Consider the following 26,177-nt stretch of genomic DNA (forward strand, 5'->3'; position numbering starts at 1 on the left):
TTCTATCCTAACTTAAATCTCCAGTGAATGATCCAACTGATCTTAGAACATCCCAAAAATATTTATACTGATCCAATATTTATATTTACTCTATTTTCATTTTTATGCAATATATTTATAACTTAAATACCGTAAAAAAGAACCATCTCTTCATTTTCTCTGGGCATAATAAAAATGTCTTTAACTCTCGCCATTCCCCAAACAATTTATTTTTTCTCATGTGGTAGATGAAAGTGTTTTATATCTAGTTAATTTAATGATTAATATTTATTAAATTTACATCAAAATTAATTGGCATCTTAGCTCAGTGAAGAAAACACCGGCCATCAATTAGAAGCGCCGAGGTTTGATTCCTGGAGCTAGCAGTTTTTTAGCGTTTAATGAACACATCATATTATTATGATTTACTTATAGACAGTTAAAGAGACTTGATACTTTCTCATTTTATGGTCACTGAAAACAATATTATATTCACAAACTAGGTAAAAACACCAATTGAATAAATCAATGAAAATATTTGCAATTTGACTGTAAAAAAGTTTGCATTACCTTTAAATAAAGTTCTAATATGTCAAAGTTTATGAAAATGTAAATTTGTTTAATTATTTATTTTTATTTTATTTACATAAACGGCTATTCTGCCTTCTACAAAAATTTATAATACTATCATATTTGACTTAATTTTTTTTTTTTTAAAACATAAATTTTCTTTTACCCAAGATTTATAAAAAAATAAAACCTAAAAATTATACAAGATGTATAAAAAAAAATTAACCCAAAAATTATATAACCTATTCAGCAGAAAGATTAAACAATTTAAGAATAAATGAAAAAACAAATTAAATAATTAAATATTTTAAAGTAATATAACAAGAAAATCGTAAGTTCTGTTTCATACAGATGGGCAAAGTGAACTAAAAGTTGTATATATTATAAAATATATAAATAAATTATTATAATTATCATTCACCATTCATATATCCTAACAAAATACCTAATCCTTAATGAATGTATTCCCTAATGATGTACAAACATTTTATGTATTTTTGAACAACATTTTTGTACATGTGTGCATCTTTTTATTTTGATCTATTTTAATGCATTGTTTTACAGTGAGTTTATCATTTTTACAGCACTTTTGACTTTTTGTTTTTTTTAATCTATCTGCAGTGTGAACCTCAATTATTTAATCATGGACTTGACAAATAAGAAAATGTGTCTAATAATGTTTGTGATTTCCAGTCGTTTGAATACACGGAACTCTGCCAGCAAGGAGGGGGTCCCGGGTCCGTGACCGGAGGGCTAGAGGGCGGGTCCCTTACAGCGAGGGCGCAGGCCAGCCCGGGCTCCGCGGGCCGCTCCCGACCGTGGCACGACTTCGGGAGACAGAACGACGCGGACAAGATACAGATACCTAAATTGTAAGTCGATTCATTTATTTACCTAGACGCATGACAACCCACTTACATTTCATATTAGGAGTCTGTGAAAATCAGAAAGTTCTACATCGACGATCAAATTATATGAAGAATTAACCATTTTAGAATACATTCTTGACGCGCATAAAACCGATAGTGTTTTTAAGAGAACCATAATTAATCAACGTTTGCATGACAAGAAAACATGTTTGAAAACCTATCAAAAAACATTGAATAAAAACATCGCCCGCCTCATATTAAAATAATGAGCGAGTTTTCCTACCGTTCAAGAGATCTCGGGTTCCATTGCCAACATGGTCAACATGTAATATTAAAAAAAAAACATGTTTTCACACTATAATACATAATACAAGGACTGGCACCTGAAGCGTAAGACTGATTTTTTACTTTCAAGTAACATTTTTTTTTTATCAACGTTGCTTTTGGTGTACCAATACAGTGGCCTGTGCACCATTAGGTGTGGAAATGGAATGGTGATGATTATATTCAATTAATATACATTATGTATTTTGTTGTCAGCCAAACAGTATAAAAATCGATATTTTATGCCACGCAATGACAACCCTTTAAAAAAAGCTTATTTGTCTTGATGAAGACGTAACATTGAGTTCTTAGAGAAAATACTTATTTTTAAACTTTACAATGGTGTCAAAACATATTGTTAGTCATTCAGACATTTTTAAATCAGAAAAATACCCTTTCAATTATTTTTTATTATTATTTATTTGCTAGTTAGACGTGATAAAAAGTTGTATTTATAAAATTAGCAGCACCGTTTTTCTTGTTTTTAATTCAGTTTATTATGCAGGTACGGAGTATAATGGTTTATTAAATACAATTATGCGTTTATTTTTTTGCGAAGAAACGCATTTTATGTGTCTACGTGAGGGTAGAAATCCTTGGGAGATAATGTGCATTTAAATCCCAAGTAAGTAAGGAAACATTAAACTCTACGTAGTAAAACGACCGCGCCCAGAGACAATAATTATCAAATTACTGACAGCTACACGCAACAAACATCGCGTGTAAAATTTAACATTGACTGTTCTTAAATATAGCTTTGTCTAAACCATGAATTTTATTACGAAAACCAAGTGATTTTTAAATTTTCTCACGTACAAATTTGCACCTGCAAACATGATTTTCCCTCGCGAATTATATTTCGATTTGCAACAATTAAAAAGAAACTAAACCACCCCTTTGAAATAATTATATGTCATAAATGTTTCCCATTTATTTGGCAAAGCGAAAATATCTTTGTTGTGTAGTAAAATTCGATATTTTGTATTATTTTAGTACCAGAAATGCATAAGTAATTGCGGGTTAGATGTAAGGACAATACGCACGCAATATAGGGTAGGTACTCCTACATACCCCAGTGGCGAACGATAGGTAATCTACAACAAATGATCGGTCATTTGTACCATATAAGTAAATAATAACATTATAAATGGCTAGCTTTTATATGGTTCCATTAAAATCAACTCAAACTACAATAAATTTTTATATCTTTGAAATATACGTAGCTTTATTCTATACTATTATTATGCAGTACTAAAAATAGCACAGTGACATTCAGTAGATATTTCCATTAAATATTATATATTAGCCACTTAAACCAGCCAATGACAGGTCATAAGCCCTGTAAATGCCTTGACTTCCATATTCCCTTATTTAAGGTATTCTCCATCCCTGTTGTAATTTGTTAATTTCCATTATGATTGAAATGTCAACACTAAGCACGAGCCGATTCCCGTTAAAATTAATACGGGTAATGTCAAAAACGGCCACTTCGAACGCTCGTGTCCTATATGTCGACACCATCACATCAAAGAAAAATAGTCCTTCGGAAATAATGTTCAAAATACTAGTTTCCAAATATAGAATCTTCAAATTATACTTGTAATCTGCAAGCTTGTTTTAGTACGAAAAAACCAAAACTGGATTAAATATGTAAAATATAGGGTACTTTTAAATAAAGAAATACGCTGAGGTAATCGGCTAGTTTCATCGTTCACTGAGAACGGGATGAATGCAATTTAAAGTTATGTTTTTTGTAGGATGATATAAACGGTAGCGGTGATTTATAATAAATAGCAATTATTTTATCTATTTTCCCATAAACATAGTTACTATAAAACATTATTATAGAAAGTCAAATAATTAAGATGGTGAGATGTGAATAATCGCTTATTTGGACGATTCGCCCCTGATACCTCCCACCACTACCCTACACTACGTTGCTGGTTAAGTACCTACCTGCCTGCCTACTATTTAGTGCTGAAGTTTCCTGTTTAAACAAAGTTAATTACCCTTTCCGTTGATAAATGCCTTATCCACCATTTAGAAAACTCCGAGAAATTGTCCATGGTTATAACAGAGTCGGCAGTAACTGTTTTATAATGCAAATACTTTAAATATACCTAGAATATGAAACAATGGAGTGATCGTGAGTATACTTTAATTATTTTTATAAGTTCATTCTTGTCAATTGACAATAATCGATACGTAGGTTTTAAATTTAAATTTTAGAAAAATATACTCAAGCCCTTACTTAGAATAACTTTTCTTTTTTCGATACATACAAATTTAATATTTTTGTAGGAAAAATGCTCTTAAATGTTAGTAAACAATTGTAAATAACGGTTTCAAGACGTCCTTGTTTCTTTGTCAGGAGACTATTTTTTAAATACTTTTATTTACTATAGTAAATATTTTATTAACAAAGCACATTTAAGAGTCCTCCTCACTAGCCAAATCTTGAATATATTACACATGTCAATCAAATATTTTTTTTATTTATTCTATCCTAATTTTCTTTCGTCAGATTTTTTTTTGTTATTATGTTTTTTTGGTGGATTTTTCTGTCGGGGTTACCTTTCCTTAGCTGATTTGTTCTGATTTGGAGGCGCCAGAAACTCGCCTTTCATCCTCTCGTTTGATCCCATTGCCCGGGGTTCGCGACGCGGACGCTAAAGAGTAGGACTAGTCAGTAGTGTTGCCGGTGGAATGCAACTGGGCGTTCGCAGCATTTTATAGAATCACACCCTCCAGAAAAATATGACTCATTGCGACCCTATTGTCAGTTTGCCTCTTAAAGAATATAAATATATGCTTTGAATGGCATATTTATATCAAAACATTAGTGTTAGTGTCATTTTGAGTGTTAGTGACTTTTGCCTTCTTTTTCTTGACGTTTATATTTTAAAAATATTTGAATTCTTTACTTGTTACAACATAAAAACATATTGTTTATAATAACATTAACATGTAAACCCACCGTACATCTTCACCGTAGCAGTTTCACAAAAATACAAAACCATCGTGCTACTAGGACACGCGCTTTTAGTAGCCAGTCATAACGAGCACTAATAACATGCATTTTTAATTATATTTAATATTTGAGGGTGTAAAAGCTAAAAAAAAGTTAAGGGAGTTTGAAGGCGAGGGAAACCGATTGCCATAGAAATGTCGTAAACTTGTACAATTATTTTCTAACATTTATTGAAATTTTAGATCAACAAGTTTACGCTTTGAATATTTTTAAAAAAATGCTCGTTTATGATATTGAGGTGATCGAGATTCGAAATAAGATAACATCTTTCATATAACAAAAAAATCCTGAGAAAGGACAAAATTTATTCAATTGAGGTAAATGTTGAAAACTTTCATATATTAAGAAGACAATAAACTTTACCGTTTTAATAGTATTATTTATGTTCACGTTTCTGATCCTATATATTATTTTTGATTATAATATACTTATGTGTCTGTGTCAACTAATTGCTTGTCCCAACTCAACACAGGACTTTTAGTCCGCTAAAGTTGGGACTTATGTCTAAAATAATGTGTAACAAACAACCTATAATATAAGTAAATAAATAAATTTTAAAAATAAAAATAATAAATTGGTTCTAAATGTTTCCTTTGTCTGGCTCTGTACTCTGGATAAAAAAGCATCGTAATTTTATTTAATACATTATCTACGTGAATTATTGTAACGTACCTATAGTGACAAGATAATGATTAACTGAAATGTATAATTTGACACACATACCTAAAACTTCATTATCGACTCACCAACTTATCGTTTAATTAATATGTATATAAAGCCTTAATTACCCAAATTTTGTGTGAAGTATTTATGATGTGACACATTGAAGATTTGTTATTTTTTTAATAAACTGGTTTTGCCAATCAATTCAACATCCGATGTATGTATTTTCCGATTAGAATTTTCTAGATCTACCTTATAAATTAATTACATGTTCTAGATTCCAAACTGTTAATTTTTTTATCGTTCAAGCCATAATAATTGTGATGCTAAAAAACAAAAATTGCTAACGCCAGCCAGAGTCATTTTTGGTTAAGTTGATTGCATTTTTGCATAGTAATACTTAGTTGAGATATTGTTATTTCCTTTTTTTCTGCCAAAAAAACATTTAAAAGGCAAAAGGAATTATGGTTCAATTTTATAAATAATAAAGGATCAAAGGATTTACTCAGTTTCACTTACAAAGGAGATAGTCAGGTTTGTTTTTTAGCTTCACAATTGTAAATTCAAAGAAATATTATAAAATATGCTTTGTTTTACATGTCTTTCACACAACAGACGAGGTAAGTACATATGTATTATAATGTATTGTCTAATTAATTTAATTGTTTAAGTTAGCCATTATGTGATATGGATGCTCAAATAATTCTCAGAAAATGTAAAAAATACTTGTAAAGAATGGCGTCGATAAGGATTAGTCGATAAAGTTTCCTTGTTTCTTTTTAATTAATTTACTCTTAGGAACTAAGACTAGACATGAATTAATTTCACTGATACGTTTTCTAACAAAACCTTAAGTTTGTAGCCAGGGGTCACGGGAACCCATTACAATTTACACGATAAATACATTAGCATATTATCTTTAGGTTGTTTATAAATACCATCATATCTAAACATTTAATGGTAGCTACTGATACTTTGTGCCTTGACTTGAGTTTTACCGCGGTTTTTATTCAACCTACACAGCAAAAATAATTGAGTAACTTAAAATTTTTATTATTAATTCATCGTGGCAATGTTATCGCGTTTTTATTCACCGCTTATAAAAATAACTTACGAAAATTCTGATTATTTTAACAGACTTGTAATTCTATGTAAACGTCTTTTTCTCTGCATAATAAAAGTGATTTTTAAGACTTCATTTAAATTATTTGCGTCTAAATAAATACACATTTGTGTTTATCGAATTCGTATATTTTACGTTATGTGTTATTTAAAAATGAGTTTTTTTCTCAAATTGTAAAAGCTCCACCTACATTAAAATGATTTCAGGTATTCTTCAGCTAATTGAATAATCGTGATTTTTAGACTTTAAATTAATGCAAAAATACATATATTAATTACAGTTTTTTTTACGTTAAATTGTAATGAAATAAATGGGTACTACGTCATTTCCAAATAATTTGTGTGATTCCATCCCCATAACTATTAAAATATGTTTATAGTTTTTCATAAAATACAAGTACCTTAAACATATTAATGATTTTTGATGCCAAGCAGAGAAGCGTATTTAAACGCCAATGATAAGAAATCCTTAGTTAACTGGTCGCATATTATACAGTGCCTGACATTATGTTTTAATTATATCCGTTTAAGTGCTCCAACTCCGCTTGATAAGTCATAAATGAAAATAATTATATTATACGATTCTTTTTCGTACATCCGCTTAAGCTTAATGTGTCACTTTTGCCAGTAATTAATATGGAGTGTGATATCATAAGACATAGGGAACCAACTTTTATATTTTTATCACCTCTTACAACTACGTTCTTAATTTTCAGAACTAATAGGTGTTTTCAGAGAATATATAAATTTTGCTTTCGACAACTATCAACCGGATCTTTTTTTAAGTTTTCAACGGTAATGATAACTTTTTAACTGATCTTCCAAATAATGTATCTCGTTTACAAATACATCTATAATGTAACATATAAGAAAATTAGAAAATTAGAAAAAACTGAATTTTATTGGTTTTATAATATTTTCTAACATACGAGTATGACAACATGTTTTACTGTTTTCGTAAAATACACCGCCACATATTCTATTGCAAGAGGTGAAAAACAATCAGCCCTTAATTTTTTTAATATTTAGCAGCTTTCATTTTATGTGTTTATTTCGTGCACTTTAAAGGTTTACAACAGCCTGGTTGTCATATTGTAGAAAAGTTGAAATGTAATTTATTTTATTTTTGACAAGAGGCCTTGTTTTACCGCGACGTCGGATGGTCACAGATGACATGTTAGTCAAAAATAATCAGAAAAACGTTTTTTTTTAAATGCATTTTGCAATTAAATTTTGATAGTTTTGATGACATTTATTTACAATTTAATTCCAAAACTCTGCCAAAAACAACCTTGCAGATGTAGTGGTGGTGACACGTTTTGAAAAATATTTACCTTAGAAAATGACGACGGCAGGTTTTGTAAATGTAAATGATAAAAATAATAAAATTACATTAAAATTCAGTAATCCTTTTCTCGTTTAGATTGCGTGTGCGCCTCGCAACTCTGTAGCACTTTTCGATAAGTAACTTGATTTTAATTTATGTGTAGCAGAAGTTATTTTCTTTATCTTAACTTGCGCCGTCTCACTGTCACTCATTTTAGTTGGCAACAGGTTAATCAACAGGTGCTTGAGGGTTGAAAAAGTTGCAATTTACAAGATATTGGCTCGTTTCTCGTCACGGTTAGAAATGCTAACAAACCGAAATAACGCTTAGCCTCAAATACTTATTGCACCTGCATTTTTTAAAGTTTGCTCCTTATTAATAAATGTATTTTCACATCTGAAAATTCAAATTTCAAAAATTCAATCATTTCGTTTCTAAAAGTTCACTGTAAGATATTCGCACTATTGACGTCCCTACAGACTTTGACTTGAGTGATTTTTTATCGGTATTAAGACTCTGAAGAAAATGCGGTGCATTACTTCGTGGGGGCCGGAAGTCTTCCGACGCCACATGGTGGAGTGCTATAAAAAGGCAGGTGAAGGAGGCTCAGTTGGACGAAACGATGGCACAGAGTGGGGGACTATGGAGATGTAGGACACGAAGAGCCGACCCCAAATAAAATGGGATAAGGGAGAAGAAGAAAAGATTAATATTAAGCCTTTGTATAGGTCAGACATTAGCATGGTCAATTTTTTTTTTAGTTTCGATGCTTGTCTCTTTCAGATCAACATTATAAAATATATATTGAGTTTTTTTACTGACATTTCTTGGTGGAACTGCATTTTAATTATAATAATAAAAAAACTTTATAGTTTTACTAAAAATTTAAAAAAAAATATAAGTGGAATAAAACTATAAAGTATTTTTATTATTATAATTTATAAAATATTTTGAAGATAACGATAGTCTCTTTTTTATCTAGTTTCTGTAGTGACTGCGAGATAACTAACATTCGTCGCTAGTCACTACTATTCTCTTGCTAAATCGTGGGCATTCTGCGAAAAAGCATTAAGTCGAAATGACTAGTTAAGAGATATTTTATGGCAAAAGTTTTTTAAGCATTAACAAATAATTTTATAACTAATACTTTCGCTCCGATAATATTAATTTTCGATTCAAGAGTGCCTTCATCCCTCTCTCAGATGCAATTGAACACGTGTGTAAAAAAACTAACCACGCAAAGAGGAATTTCAGTGGTGTTTAAAAAATTAATAGAATATCTAACTAAACCAAAGAAAAACATCTCTTAATAATTGTCTGATTATTAAAATTTTTAAAAGCGAAATTGAAACCCAAGTTTTGTAAACATGCCAATAGAATTAGTTTGATAATTTTAATTGATATTTAAAAACCTATGTTTGCCTAAAGTTCTACTAAATTGATGCAGTATAGTACTCTGCTATGAATGGATATATCTACATACTCGTACATATTTAATCACCGCACCATGAAACAGGAGTGGCAATTCAAAAAAATTCGACTTTTGTTTTTGTGCCTATCCGACTTTTAAATTGAATCAGCACGAATCTGACCTAATTAGCATATTCCAATTAAAAATAATTGTCAATAGTGTTAATTAATTGTATATTCATTTTTCTTATTTAATCTTTGATGTATGAAAAAATAATGTGCAAAAACATTGTTTTTTAATGGCACGGCGGTGGCTATTGTATCTAACGCTATTTTATTTTTAATTAGCAAAAAATAGAGTGGGTGTGGGTGTTAAAATAGTTACAGGAAACGTTCTGAGCAATAAAGTAATAATATTTATTTCGCTAATAGACACATTCGTATTCAAATCAAATATTCCTTTTCACGCTGAGTCTCTAATTTGTGAGTATTTTAAATTACCAATAAAATAATAAGAATTAAGATCTATGGCGCACGAGCTGTTTTTAATATTTCGTGGACAACGAATAAATATAAATTAATTACATGTCTCATTTACGTTGTTTCCTGTGTATTTTATTTTAATATAATATATGTATTTAGAGCACTTAGATGAACCTTGGCAATCAAATGTTTGTCGCCGGAGGGGAAATTAGCTGTTCACGAGAGTCCTGGTGCCGACCTTAAGAAAAACAAGGATGAAAGTAGACTGAAAGCTGTCGAAATGTGATTTCTGAGATCATCGACAAAATCAAGAAATGAGTCCTACGTTGATTTGGACATGTAAAGCGAATGAATGGGAAAATAACAACTAAAAATATTTCCGATGTGAATGTTGACGGATGCCGAAAACGAGGAAGATCAAGAATTACACGACATCAAATCCGACAAATTCTTGAAGATGGAAATGTCAAAAGTCTGGATAATCTGCGCGCGTGCATGCAAAGATGAATGAATGCAAAGACAGGGAGATCTATCTGCAAATACAGAGTGATATGGCGTTCTATCCTCTCTGCTTACCCCTAGGAGAAACGGCGTGATGGTTCGTTTGTTTGTTTTGTTATATTACTTGCTTTCATTCAGAGTAATTTTAAATACATTAGTATTAATACTGAAATTAAAAAATAACTCGTTGCCCGATCAAATGTTCCGTAGTGTTCAGCGTAATGACGAAAATCATTGCCATCCTACGGGTGAGGTGAATGTTTCAGAATCCCAAAAACAAGAATCCAGGCAACTCAGAACAATCTGTACCATAAAGGACTTGAGATGTTTAATGCATTGCTATTAAGAATGCTGGATCTATCACATCGTTTCGTGGGATAACGATGGTTTTTGATAAAAAAAAACATCCATATGGGCAAATAAGAATGTCATCGTGGAGCGTCTGGATTTAATAACAATGTTTTGTTTTTGAAATAATTTTTATAATCATATTATTTATAAGTAAGGGATAAACTAGTTGTTAAAATGTATACTTTTTGTACAACTATCTCAAATAAATACGTTTTTCAGTCGCATTTTATGTCAACATTGTTTTAGATCCATTGTCAATAGCTGTAATCTATTAATAAAAATTAGTAATTTCAAACGATTAAGCATTGCCCACAAATTATATTTTATACAAAAATGATCGTCATAATTATACCTCTACACACACCCGATGGTGTACAGGGCACTGCGTTGGAACACCAAATGGAGCCTACCTCGTTCATCTGGTACACCTGGACACAGACGTTAAATATAATAAATGGATAATTTTTATTACCAAAAGTGAAAATGCAAATTTGACTTTGATTAAATACGTTTGTCATCCGAAGACAAAATTTAACTATTAAGAGCTTAAAATTTATTTTGAAGCTCTGATAAATAAATTAAAACTAACTCGAAAAATTATAAGAGGTGTTGAGTTCGATTCCCGTCTCAGAAGGTGTTTTTTAATTCCATAGTTCATGAACTGAATTAAATGTGCAAGACTAATCATACTGTCTGTATTCTGAATAACATAATGCAGTATGCTTTGTACCATTTGAAGCCGATAAATTATGAAGACATTAATTGAATAAAGACTTTCAAAAAATTACTTTACGGAAAGGACTTTCGCTTTTGCTATTATTGTTTACTTTAAAGTTCATCAAAAAATTAAATCGCGTGTGCTCGACGTCTCTTAAAAAAATTATTCACAAATGTCACATGTCTATGAAATATTTTATTTTATCAACGTAGGAGGGGATTTCATATTTATCCGTAGATCAGACCATTCCACCTTCATCTCAGGAAACTGCTGTCCGCTTGAATGTGCTTATTAAGCTGTTAATCCAAGTGAATATTGTAATTGGTAACATTTGATCGATATTAATTTAATATTATGTGGCGGTTGATGTTTCCACTCCGGTTCATTCTGTCTTGTGTTCAAGTGTACGTATGATCTCTTTGTTACGTCACCGTTTATTTTGTCAATTTTCTTTGATGAGAGTTATCCAGACTGACTTTCTAAGGGTTACCAGCTATAATTGAAAAGATAGCACCACTATCGCCTTGTGGTATAATTCTTATTCCTTAAAGTAAGGGTCAGTGCTGTATAGGCTCCTGAATAGAGATGTGATATCGACTACCAAAATATCGATCCATCGGGGACACCGATGTCTAAAAACATCGAAATATATCGTAAAAAAATATCGACCCTGCAGACGGTTTTGCCGTTTTAATTGTAACGAAAATGTTTGATCTCACTCAGACACAGACATCATAAGTGGTATCCTGAGGATATATTTTCCCTAAGACCTATTGCCCTAGATTCAACTATGCAATAAACATCGCTATTTCTTTCGCCATGTCCTTTTTTTCTATGTTCTTGATGTTCGAAAAACGATTCTGTGCAGTGTATATCTCTACTCCTGACGTCAATGTCATCTGTAAAGATCTATTGTGATGGGTCCTCGTGAAATAGTTCTCGCCCTCCAAGCTCAGGACTTTAAAAAGCCTGGCTACTGTGGAATAATAGTAACTCAGAATTTTTATGTGCGTGGGAATCAATTGATTGCAAAATTGGATTTTAATTTGTCAATTAAATATATCAATCGAAACTAGACTCGCAGTACGCAACGGAGTTTTGGTCCCAACATTTAAGCAGAGTGAATGCGGTTAAAATGTGATCTCTCATCTCTCTCGTTGTATCCCAACTCTACACAGGTCTCTTGGTCTCAAAGACTTGATACGTTATTATTTTTTTTTTGTAATATATATGTATTTGTTTGAATAAAAATAAATAAGAGAAAAATCCATGTATAGCGGTAACAATGTATGGAGTGCAAATCCGAAACAGGTTCAGATTGAAAAAGATTCAATTAGATGGTTTGGTCATGTAGAACAAATAGATGACGAAAGATTTGTTAAACACATATATATGTCGAGAAAAATGGATAGGGCGAGGACGACTAGGAAAAACGTGACATGATTAGATAAACCAAAATCTTTATTTTAAAGGTTATTTGAGCTGCAATGATTTATTGCGTGAGACTACTTACCTTACCTATTTTAATGTAAAATATTATTGAACTACAATGCCGTTGGTTTACCGGTGCAGTGTCCTATGCACCACTGAATTCGGAGGGGAGAATGGTGATGATTTTGAACAATAATTAAACGTATGTAGGTGCCCAAAGTATTAAAGTTTATACGAAATACACTGGAAAAATTAAACTTCTGAAGATGTACATACCATAAGAATACGATACTTTGGTTTTGAAATAACATTAATTAAAGATTGTTATGGTACAAAAATTACCTACGTAAACTGTTTACAGTATTTTCAAAACGTACCTCAAATACCGTTAAGTCACATGTTTTAAATTTATGAAAATTAGAAGACCCAACATGTTAATAATACATTTTGTATCGTAAAATCTTCACTTTGTAGTTCCCGCATACAAATTAACCTTTGGACATTGCTTATCAATAAATCCAATCTTGCTAAGAATCAATTAATCGGTAATGTCGGAGGAGGCTGTATCGGCTTCATAAGGCCTATTTTCACATAATAACCACAGCGAAGATTACACGCCAAGGTTGTAGGTATCTGTTTTCCCCTCCTATATTCTGTAAACAAAATTGTTATTAACCTTATCTAAGAGTATTCAATATTATACTTAAGTTATCGTCAAGTTCTCGTATAATTATGATTCCCTCGGAGGTATGGGTGAAGACAGCTGATAAAAAGTATGAGAAATGATGATTTAAAAGATAAAAAAACACCCACCTTTTACTAATGTACTTAAAATCTATTTTTCACGTCCATTTTACCAGTAATCGAACCCAGGATCTCAAGAATGGTAGGCAATCGCGCCAACCTGATAGAAGCTAGCGAGCCGATCACACTCGTCTAGTATTCTGGTTCCATTTTACATACAGAACGTACTCTTTATCCTCCTGAAAACAGAAAAAAAAAAAAAAAATATTATGAAAGCAGCAAAAAAAAATCTTTTTTAAATTTTTTGGTCGAAGTTCAGGGTATCAAAAAAAAAACAGCAAAATAAATCAAACAGAATTTTCTTAGGAAAAGTGATTTTCTTTTTTATTGTGTATGGAGCTAATTGGAAGAATTCCATTTTAAAATTTGGTAAGGTATCCAAAATAAAATACTTTTATTGGATTTTATTCTACTTTTATTTTTTAAAAATACTTGAGTATACTCGTATAATGTGATGCGTTTCGTCTTGTTAGGTCATTATCAAACCGACTTAAATATTTTCAGTTTCCTTATATACTAACAATAATTGCAGTTTAATGATAAAGGTGCATAATAGTGCTAAAAGTTTATGGGGTGATTTAGCAGGTATTTAGGAATTCTATATAAACCAAGATAAGTAAAGTAATTAAAAATAAAAGTGATTTTCAGCAAGAGTTTCTTCATAAATTTTGATTAAATTTTCGGCCATAATTTGATAACAGATAAATATATCAAGTATTACAATTCAGATTTGAATTGTTTTTCATTTTTTTCTTAACTCAAGCTATGAGTCGGTACAATAAATTCCAATCCAATTTTAAAAATGCATTATTAAACTTATCTCGTTTCATCTTTCTCACAGCTATCAATATTCATTAAGCACGAATGATGAATTCTTTAATTAATAGGATCGTTTGTATTGCTCTTGCTGTCATTTCGTTTAATTTACTTGTAATAAACAACGTAAAAACATTTATACTCAGGTATGTTGACCAATTACACAACCTATACATGTTCATGCGTATAAAATAATAATATTCTAAGGATTTTTTAAAGATATTTCTGCCTTTAAGGAATCTTATAATTACTATCAACTATATAAATGTTTTGTCGGCGTGATGGCGTAATGGTCAGTGCGAATGCCTACCATGCAGGAGTTCTCGGGTTCGATTCCCGACATGGTTGATATGAAATATTTATTTAAAAGGGTGTTTTCACTCTAGAATATTTCATAGTCCCTGGTACTGGTACCTGAAGCGTAAGACTGATCACCTTACCTTCATGTTACAAAGTGATCGAGATACGCTGTGATTGGTGTACCAATCTTGTGCCCTATGCACCATTCGGTGCGGAAAGGGAATGATTATGATGATGATGATATAAATGTTTACGAAGATAAAATCAACAATGCACAGATACCCAATATTCACTAAAATCATACTATACGTAAAACATTCCAACATATTTATGCGACTTAACAATTCTTAAGTTTTTCTTTAAAATGAAATGTATTTCCCATTGTAAAGAGTGTAAAACAAAGTTCTCCATGTTGTAAAATGAACATGTATACAATGTACAATTCAATGCCACACGTGATTACAATTCTTATTCACTCATTATTTAGCATGCAATGGAATCGAAATATAGGTTTTTTTGTATCGATTCCCTGTTGATTTTAAAAGCTCTTAAATCCAGGGGGTGTCCGCTCCGGAATTCTTCGGCATTGTTCGGCATTGATCGCCATATAGAAATAATAAATAAACTCGTGTATTTTTTACTGCACACGCGTGGTTCATCTGTAATTAACAGTGCATTCGTCCTGTCCATATTAGGAGGCTGAGGACATTTGCCAAAGCCATTGCAGTCGGTATTTGGTTCCGATCAGATTCCTGAGCGATAATAAATAAATAAATACCGAGCGATCGCGAGCCAATAAATCGATCGTTAATATCGTTAAGTCTTTTTACTGGCAATTCTGTACGTTATGGCGACTTCAGCGAGCTTTACAAGCAATAATACGCCCGATGCAGTGGAACCGTTTGTCTATTAGGTATTAGTGAAATAACATTTTTTCTCATATCGCTAGCTTCCTTACTGCAGTAAGAGGCAATTTATCATTCTAAATATCTAAAGTGCGCATTTCATAAAATAACCTTTGTACAAATAATAAATGTAGGTACATTTATAGTCCATTAATACATTAAATAGGTAATCATATTATTATAATATTATAACTACAAATTCCACATAAAAATCCATTCGAAGCAATGTTTCTGTTTGTAAAATAATTTAAATATGCCAAATTAGGTTAAAAATTATTAGCATACAAAATTCATAGAAACTTCTCCCAGGTGTAAATAAAAAAAGGTTTAATCTTTCAAATACGTATGTTACAAGTATCATCACATTTCTAGTATACATCGTTTTATAAAAATAAAAATTGAAGTAGTCAACATACTACAACAGAGACGAAGAACATTTTAGAGAAGGTAATATAAAAGTCTAGGCATCTACAGGGCGTATAACCTGTCATTGGCTGGTTTTATTGGCCACTTTACACACTGTGTAACATTCACCATTCCGCCCATATTTGAACATCCGTATTCCTTCAATTCTTTCATCTGTTGATGTTTGTGAAGTTAAAGAGCTGAAACCTTTATTTATGCGGGTGAGATTAATAGAATTGAATTATTTCACCTACATACTATGCAATGCCTGAAAAGTTTACTTTTTTCAATTTCTATACTTTTTTATAGACCAAGTGAATTTATCAACAATATTTTACCAACAATATTTATCAACAATATACAATGAATTGGTCATAAGCTGGGGAGCTGTTTATATAAGCTTTTTTATTAGGGTATACGTTAAGTATTAGTTAATAATTAAATTAAAAATATTAACATATTACAACAGAGATAAAGAACATTTAAGAGAAGGTAATATAGAAGTCTAGGCATCTACAGGGCTTATGACCTGTCAATGGCTGGTTTAAGTGGCCACTTTACACACTGTGTAACATTCACCATTCTGCCTATATTTGAACATCTATATTCCTTCAACTCCCTGGGGAATGTTCATGAATCCATGAATCCAATCCTTGTCTACAAAAATTTGGACAAACTCAAATTATTGTTGATAAATTACCTGGTCCATGAAGAAGTACAGAAATTGAAAAAATAATATTTTCAGGCGTTGCCTAGTATGTAGGTGAAATAATTCAATTAGATGAATCTCACCCGCATAAATAAAGGTTTCAGCTCTTCTACTTCACAAACATCAACAGATGAAAGAATTGAAGGAATATAGATGTTCAAATATAGGCAGAATGGTGAATGTTACACAGTGTGTAAAGTAGCCACTTAAACCAGCCATTGATAGGTCATAAGCCCTGTAGAAGTCTAGACTTCTATATTACCTTCTCTTAAATGTTCTTTATCTCTGTTGTAATATGTCAATATAAACAGCTCCCCAGAGAGTTGAATCCAGTCCTTGTCTACAAAAATTTGGACAAACTCAAAATATTGTTGATAATTATATTACTTTAGTAGTAAATAAATAACTAAAACATAGCTTATTGGTGTATTAAATTAATGATTTAAGTAAAGGAGAGTTTAATAATTTCAATTGCTAGTTAATTATAACTGAATTAAGTTTAATTCAGTTTATTTCTAATGATTCTAATGTATATATTTTTTTCCTTTTGTTTTCAAAATGTTGTTATGCTGTAAACGTTGTAAACAATTAACCATTCTTGATGATGCCTACTTAGGAGAAAGCGCTCGTTGGTCAAAATAATAAGAAAGTAACAGTAAACCATGAAGTTTTATCGATAACTTTATTCATAATTTTATCAAAATCATTTATTTTAATTAGTTACTGTTTCGGTTTTGAGTGAAAATCTTGTGTCGGTCGGTCATAAGAATTTACTTACTAAATGCCCGCTTTACCGCGCTATAAAACTGGTCGAAATAGCTGTCCTGATATTGTCTCAAAAAGTCATACTTTATTTCATATTTTTTATTTACGACCATATAACTATCTCGGACGCGATGACCTGAGCCGTTCCACACGGGCCTAATACGTCGGCAGCTGATGTATGTAAAAAGTATGTTATACGCCTACCTGCACATCCGCTGGGAGTACGCAGGTATCGTCTATAAATAGGAACCATTACAGTTTATAATTACCCTTCTTCTATGGACAAAGTAATTGGTGACTCCGCCATATTCTGTGGACAGGAAAAGCGAGTAAACAGAATTCATCACGCACTTATAACTCTACCGAGCATCACGTTCTTGTATCTGGTGTTTTCTTTGCCTTTATATGCTCAGACGTAGAATTGTACATAATATATTGTACTGGGAGCCGTTTTTCGCGACGCTTTTTATTCCGATGAAGGTACGTTCATTCCGCAGAAGAAATTGTTTTCACTCGCATAGGCAATTATATCATTATTTGAAAAAGTCCGTATCAAAACAGATTTGATTTGAACAAAATGTGTTTTCAGAATATTTTGAGTAATTCTTTCTATATTCGGGCGGATGAAGAATGCAGTTCTGTGTGTGAAATAGAACAACAACCCCGGACTAGTGTTTTTGACTAGATGGCTACCATCATATTGAATTCCTAAAAAAGGAAATCATTCAGAAAATCATAAAAAAAAAAAATTTAATATTATTATGTTGTACAAATCACATTCGATCATGCGTTTGTAGCTTCATTTTTATTTAAATGAAATTTCAAATCAAAATTTCAACTATAAATAGGAATTTCTAATTGCTCATGCGCTCTGTTGCTGCAAGATATATTATAATGTTTATGGTACAGCACCCTTGGGGTGATTTTCACAAAAATGGCGCTATGGAAATTAAAAATTTAAAATGTCATTTTCAGGTCAGCTTATTGCGGCGTTTTTTCATTAAACAAATTGGACAAAATCATGTTTTTAACTAAGTTGAATAAAGTAGGTGCCAGTTTGTTAATTTTAATTAATAAATAAAAATTTTTTGAATAACGTACAATATTAAATTTCACAAAATAATCGTTCTTATCTAGTTGTTTAGTTACAAAATTGATATAATCAAAGTTTAGATTTCTCTACTTATTTTTTGTGCGTGTGATTTATTTTATCTGGAAAATCGAACTATAGTGTTTATTATTATTAAATAAACGTCTTGAAACGTATACTTACAGACAGTAACGTAAATACACCGCAAGACAAATAAATTTACGAGTTCTCAAAAAAAACTAAAATTGACATATAATGAATTATTCTTGATATTTAATTAGTTTTTTTTATATTGTTTGACATATGTGATGACTACTCGTTATTTCAAGGTTAAAATAAAAAATCTTACTCATGAATTGTACTTAGAAATTGCCATTATATATCAGGTATCAGATTACCCGAACCTTAGAGACCCATAACGGTTCATTTATGGTCGAGTGTTTGTGATGGAATAATAAAAGACATGTTATTTTTTAATTCATATTTAAGAAGTAGGTTCTTATCGCTTTATTTTAAATTAAAGTATTTTACATTTAAACATATTTATAACATTTGAAAATATTTAGTATCTACTTAGTGAATTCACCTTTATTTTTTATAACATGTAAAATTCTATTATTTAGAGAAGCGTAAAGCGAATCTAAAACTTCTGATGTTAATTCTTCTTCCCAAACTTGAATTAAGTTTTTTTTTAATTCCTCAATGTTTTTTGATTTTTTTTTCCCGACTTTTTTTTTCATAATCGCCCATAAATTTTCTATCGGGTTCAAATCAGGGCTATTCCCGGGCCACGTCAACGATTTTAAGCCAATTTTCTCCTTGAATTCATTGATCTATAAAAAAACAATAAATTATTTATCATGTGGTCACAAAATGCATTAAAAAATATATATATTTGTACTCACAGTGCGGGCTCTATGGCACGGCGCAGAATCGTCCTGAAAAATTGGGTCCGCGGTATACTGCGTAATGTCCTCGATTGTTGGAATAATATGTTTTTTTAACACTTTTTGTACTGAATGGCATTCATCGTACCCTGTACAAAATTTAGAGGTCCTAAACCGTATGCTGTCATGCACCCCCAAATCATCACGTAGGGTGAATGTTAAACGGTTCGAGTGACGCACGACGGATGATATCTTTCCCCACGTTTTCGTCGAACTATCTTTCTGCCGTCTGGACCAAAAAGGTTGAATTTTGATTCATCAGAGAAAACAACATTTTGCCAATCCTCCAAGGTCCAATTCTGGTGCTCTTTCGCCCAATCCAGTCTAGCCTTCTTCATTTTGTCCGTGAGTAATGGTTTCTTTGCGGGACTCCGTGCTTGGAAACCATGCTCCAACAGCCGCCTGGACACTGTTTTTACTGAAAATGTTGATGTGCTGGTAGACTGCACCTCTGCGTGTATTTCAGGTGCCGTTAAAAATCGATCGCGCATAACAATTTTTTTTATTAAGCGATCATCTCGGGCAGATGTCACGCGCCCCCGTCCGCTTCCTTTTTTCCGTTCTATGGATCCAGTTTCTTGGATTTTTTTTAATAAAAACCTCACTGCACCTTCTGAATACCCAACTCGACGAGATATTTCACAATTAGATATGTTTTCTTGCGACAATGTGATTATTTTGGATTTTATCGCAATCGACATTTGCTTTGCACTTTCCATGATTGTTGTGTTATGTTCACTCAAACGCGGGTAAAACAAGACTGTTGAGACATTTTAAAATGTAAATATTGTAGAAAGGTGACACATAGTGTCCTTAATTTATTAAACAAAAGAAAGAGGTATCGATAAAGGATTTCTTAGAAAAAGGGTTCAGTAAAGTCAAGGGGCGCGGTAGCAGGTAAACTCGTAATTTTTTTTGTCTTGCGGTGTACAATAAAAAATATTTCTCTCGTCTTTAGATATCAACGTGTGGTAAAAACCACCAAACGAAACCTTTACAATATTACGATTGCATGACTACATATTTAAAGGAACAAATGAGGCCTTATTACATTACAGAACTAATTCATAAATGGTGGGTTATTAATTTAGTAATAAAAGTTTCAAATGAGATAATTAATTTAATTATTGTGAATTTCTTCTAACATTCATGTCAATAAATTTATTCCACTTTCAAACCTAATTTGTATCTGAAATTCCACTCGCTTAAATTTTTCACTATATTCCTAGCGATTTTCTTTCTTTCATTCATTGGAATCTTCGTTCAGGAATGAGATATATATCTTTAAATGTTGCAGATTGATAATGAGATCAGTCTTTTAATTCAACAATGTTGAACATTCCTTCCGTTTTAGTACGAAACTCCATTCCAATGTCTCTGAAACTCCAAGAAAGCTTTTTAGTAACATTTTGATCATTTTCATAAATCGTGATCAGGATAGAAGCCTTGCGTGAAGATTCAAGTAAAGATACTGCTAAAAATCAGAATAAAATTAAGTATTCTATTCAATCACTATTGAAAAACTTAATTGCGTGATTCGTGAGATTTAATTATTTGTTTGAAAATGTACTGAAAACAGTGTACAATGTATTTATTAAATAATTATAATAATTTATGAAAAAGTTTAGCGTGTCTGTATAAAAAAACTGTATAAATGCGTAGGTATTAAGTTTGCCTTTTTAAGAATGTATTAAATTTTGAAAATATTGAAGTATTTACGTTTTGTTTTAAAGTAACATGTTTATTTTTAAATACTTCATATTAAATATGCTAACTGGTCCTAAACGATCTCCCTTATGTATAAATTTGGTACCAATTATTGATATAAACTTTGGCGTATGTTAAAAAAACAAAATTAGGAATACATAATCAATACAGTTTGGATAAATACAGTCAAACTACAAGATAACTTTATCAATAAGCATACTTACCACGTAAAATTTTTATTTGAAAAATAAAACGGAATTTTAGTTTTGGTTCACCTTTGATAAAAAGCTTTTAAATGCATAATTTTTAATTCCTTTATTTTTGCAATGTAATTTATATCTTTTAATGCAAATTCTAGTGTGAAATAAAGTTACAATTCATAAAATCAAATGTATTTTGACAAATACTTTTCTGAATTGTAAACTTCAATGACACAGTAATTTTTTTTTAGAATCTAAATTTTTTTGCTTTTAAACTTTATTTTTGTTTCTGATGCACAACATTTATTGTATTTTTCAATTGTAATACATTATCTGGGATATCTTAAATGGAACAAGACACTTGCATGTCGTTTTTACATTATGCTTGATATTTATTTTTTTAAGTGCCGTTTTAAAACCTGAAAGAATTTGCTGTCTCAAATTTACAAACAAAAAAAATGTATCTACTTAATTTAAATCGATTTTTTTCCGCAAAAGTACTTTATATTTGCACGGATTTTATTAAATAAGATAAACAGAAATGCGTCATCGTAGGACACCAATGAATGTTTTTTGTAGTTCGAGATATTAATCGGAAAATTAAATTTTAGATTTCCCTTATTAAAATTCTCGAATTAGTTAAAAATCTTCAAGTATATTTCAGAATTATTTTATTCTGTTCCATTGTTGTAATAGAACGGTGATTATTGTTAAAAATCAACAGATGAATATTTAGTGAATTATATTTTGGTATTGAGACTGTAGTATATTTAAAAATCAATAGCGAACTTCACTAGGTATAAAGATATACAAGTTCTGAAGAATCAATTATAGTACAATAATAATTCTTACATAGACAATGAGGAAGTTCAGTGCTACAGGGTATTGGATATCGAAAAAATGTTTTTTTTCACGCGGTAAAAATTAGAGCATTTAATTTTGAGACAAAGCTTCTCGAAAACTTACGAAAATATGAATAAAAATAAACTCCTTTGAACTACGTCTTTCAAGTTCTTAAAAATCAACTAATGATAGGGTTTTGTGATAGATTTCCTGTTTCCAGAAAGCCAACTCACCAATCAACAGAACTCACCGACTAGAATTTGTGACGTCTCAGGCGGAGTAATTTCGAAATTGCAAAAACTAAAAAAAATCAAAGCATTAATAGTATGATACATAAAAAAAAATTGCTTTGTTTGATAGTCTATCAACAAATAATAATAAAAAAAAAAACACTGACCTTTCTAATTGTACCTACCTCGGTACATTCCAACATCAGTAAATTTAAAAAAGGGGCAAATAATGTTTAACATAAAAAAAAATATTAATAAAAATATTAGAAACACCTTAAAGAGTTTTTAATAATAATTTAATCAAATTTAAGCTTTCTTTAATTATATTGAAATTATTGGGTGTTTTAAAGGGGAGAAACATAGTTAACAAGAATAACTATTTTGTGTTCACTTTTTTCATTATTTTCTGTACCTACGTTATTTATAATGTCTAGTCGATATAGTAACTTCCATTTGAAATGTCAAATGCCCTAAAAGTTACTTCGTATACTTTTATACATCCGGAAAAGATAAAAATTTATGTGTATCAACGCACTTTCTCGAGTGTAGGTATTATCTAATTATAATAATTGGTATATTTGGGCCCAATAGGGAATATTGCCACTTACTTTTATAAGATTATTATTGTAAAAGCAATTCCGTGTATTAAATCAAATTAACTACGAATGTTTAAATGAAATAGATTACGTTATGTAGGTCTATGCCGTGAAATAAATTATTTTAATACGGACCTATTAATTAAAAAATAATCGACTTACCAGTACACTTTTTTATACAAATGTTTGCCTTTTGATGTGCAAATTTCACAAACGATAAAAATGTTATTATGATGTAGTAATTTGTAGCTAAATTTATTAAGTAAATATGTAAATAAAGACGAATTAGATGTAATACAAAACTTACAAATGAAATGTTAATTTTCGACTTAAAAGACAGATTGCGTAAGATATTTTTTTTAAATAATTAAAACACGTCCTGAAAATTCACTTGAAACTTTTTTCCCGCAAAATAAAACCTTGCCGAGCTTTGAAAGAATTAATATTTATAATGGCATTACAATACAATTCTACTTTTTATCTCGGAAACTCAGACTGTTTTTCGATACATTGTCCGTTGGACTAATGTAAATATTTTACTTGCGAAGGCTGAGATATCAAAGTTTGGCTCATCTTAAAGTCAAATTTTAATACAACCGCAATTTAAACTAATGCAGGAATGTATTTGCTTGAAACGTATGACGAAAATTCCGAAAGTACCAGGCTTAGTGTCTTCACGACAACTTTTGAAAGTCGTATAAAAATAACAGGTACCTTACACATATGTAAGTCAATAGGATTAAAACTATGTAGATACCTTTTTAAACTTATTGAATTTATCAATCAATATTATTTTGGTCTATCTAATATAGTTATCAAAGAAATACGAGCAACCAGTTTAAAAAAAATGTATTTCATTGCATCTCTAACATCGTAAATACTTATAGCATTTTATATAAAGATATGTAGAATGTTAATCTAATAAATAATGGTTTCTTCAAGTATCAGAGCATGCCGTGCTTTTAAGACATTATGTTAATTTTACCGCGTTAAATATTTCTATGATGAAAAGTAACTAATCACGCGAGATTTTTTAGCTATTATTTTTCGACCTTTTTTAACAGTAGAGGAATAAATTACCACAAATTATATGGAATACAGTGGCTGTTAACGTTTATCAATAACGTTAATGAATCGATTAAAGACCCGGGCAGCAGAGGAGACCGAAGGGGAATATCGCTTCTTGAGAGTTTTCTCTTATCCGACGCTCGGCTCGGCGGACATTGATTGATTCCCGAGTCGCCGCGCCGATCGCTGATTAAAACATCTCATAACTCCTCTGCGCTCCTGTGAACAGCGCCGGAAGAAACGAACTTTTTCGTTTTGTTGTATATTGTGATTTGAATGCTCGCTCGTGTGTTTTCCGCATCATGGGATTCAGATTTTAATATTCAAGGTGGTAAGAAGAAACGCAATGACCGAGAGGAAGATAGCAGAAGAAGTGCAAAACGCCATCGAGTAATTAGCATAATCCGGTGATTCGTAAGCCGTTTTGTAATATTTCGAATGGTGATGGCCAGAGCTGAATCGCTTGGAAGTTCCTATGACTAAATTTATTTGGTCTATAAAATCGGTTGTATCTTTTGTGGGAATCTTTAAATTGAAGTCGAAATCAAAGGGCAAGCCGCCTCTCGGTACGCCTATCGGGAAATACTGACGATGTCAATTTGGATAATGTGTTTAGACGTCTAGAGTTACGGCGAGTAAGTAATACTCGTATATAGACTGATGTCCAACATTTAATCTAAACTCTCTCGGTCTCTGTCGGATCCTCGGAGCGCCTTCAGCGTATTGCATTACGGTTTAACCTTTTGTCATATGAATTAGTGTCACTTTATGAATCTGATACATGTATTGTACATTAGAACTGCCTGCGATGTAATCCAAATAGGCTCATACATCGAAGTCCATTTATTTAAAATGTTTAATGCTTTAATTTACAAATTCTGTGAGTTCACTTTTCTGTAATAATAATTCCGAAATGCACGCATTGTAATCAAATTTAAATAAATGAATACAATTATCAATATTTCTCCCCTTTTCATATGATTTACGCACGCGAGAGTGTGGGAAACAATACAAAGGAAGGATAAACGCCTCAAAAAATAATCATAAACCGCTTTCATTACGTAAGCTCATACAATAATGTTTTGTTTCTAGTTAATGGGATAAATTACTTATCTTCATCGATTCTTTTTGACGATTTTCAAATGTATACTATGATGATACATTACTTAACTGATGCCGCTACACGCAACTGATTCATCGCGTATTGTCAAAAAAATATATAAAAATCTAATTAAAAATGTGATGGGAAAAAATGAATACTTTTGTTATACCGATTGATATCTTCTTAATTTTCACAAAAGTTCATTTCAAATCGATAAACAAACATTTAATTACATTGTCCCTAAAGCGTTAAAAATAATCGGTTAGTTCCAAAGGGGGGTACCAGGAACACCTCAGCTAAAATGTTATAAAAACGACTTTATAAAATAAAATAAGTCTGCCATTTGTTCTGGTTGTTATTCTAGTTGTGTTTCTAAAACTGTTTTATAATATTTCAAGCTTTCTGCGAAATTCATTCATTCTTTCATAAAACACTGTTGCGAAAGGTTGGTATATGACATTGCGTTCCTCTTGCTAATACAAGTTGAATAACACTGATCTAAAGTCACGCAACCCGTTAGCGGGGAGGTACAGCGGGAGTTACGAGAGGGAATGCATGTTAAATTTTACGCACAAATCCGGATTTTTGTGATTATTACCTACAAGTTCATATTTTGTTTGTTAATTATTGTCAACTAAGAAACCAAATCTTACTCCTCATCCAATTTTGTATCTTGATCATTTTGACATGAAGGCAAAATAGTTCATACAAGTCTAAGGAAAACATAAATATAAAGACCCCTTTAGTATAGATGTCTAGATACTCGTACGTAGGCATTTTTAATAATCATGTATGTTAGCCAAATGCGCTGAGATTTAATATGACGTAATATTAGATTTTTTAATTCACCATAATTTTCGCCTTTTATTTAACGAGAATTGAGCTCATATAGAATTTCAAACATTTTTAGA

The 26,177-nt window shown here is 31.1% G+C and overlaps 1 protein-coding gene across 1 annotated transcript in view; it reads left to right on the plus strand.

Annotated features, from left to right (window-relative positions):
• Nucleotides 1-26,177, plus strand: part of LOC148273921 (protein grainyhead-like) — a 114,429-nt gene that overhangs the window by 19,810 nt on the left and 68,442 nt on the right. Inside the window, exon 3 of the mRNA XM_088237904.1 lies at nucleotides 1,243-1,421. Coding sequence (XP_088094030.1) covers nucleotides 1,243-1,421 — 179 coding nt within the window. The remainder of the gene's footprint in view (nucleotides 1-1,242; nucleotides 1,422-26,177) is intronic.

This window comes from Micrasema longulum, unplaced genomic scaffold, assembly GCF_059751315.1.
Source record: "Micrasema longulum isolate JH-2025_06_02 unplaced genomic scaffold, ASM5975131v1 h1tg001802l, whole genome shotgun sequence".
Lineage (NCBI taxonomy): Eukaryota > Metazoa > Arthropoda > Insecta > Trichoptera > Brachycentridae > Micrasema > Micrasema longulum.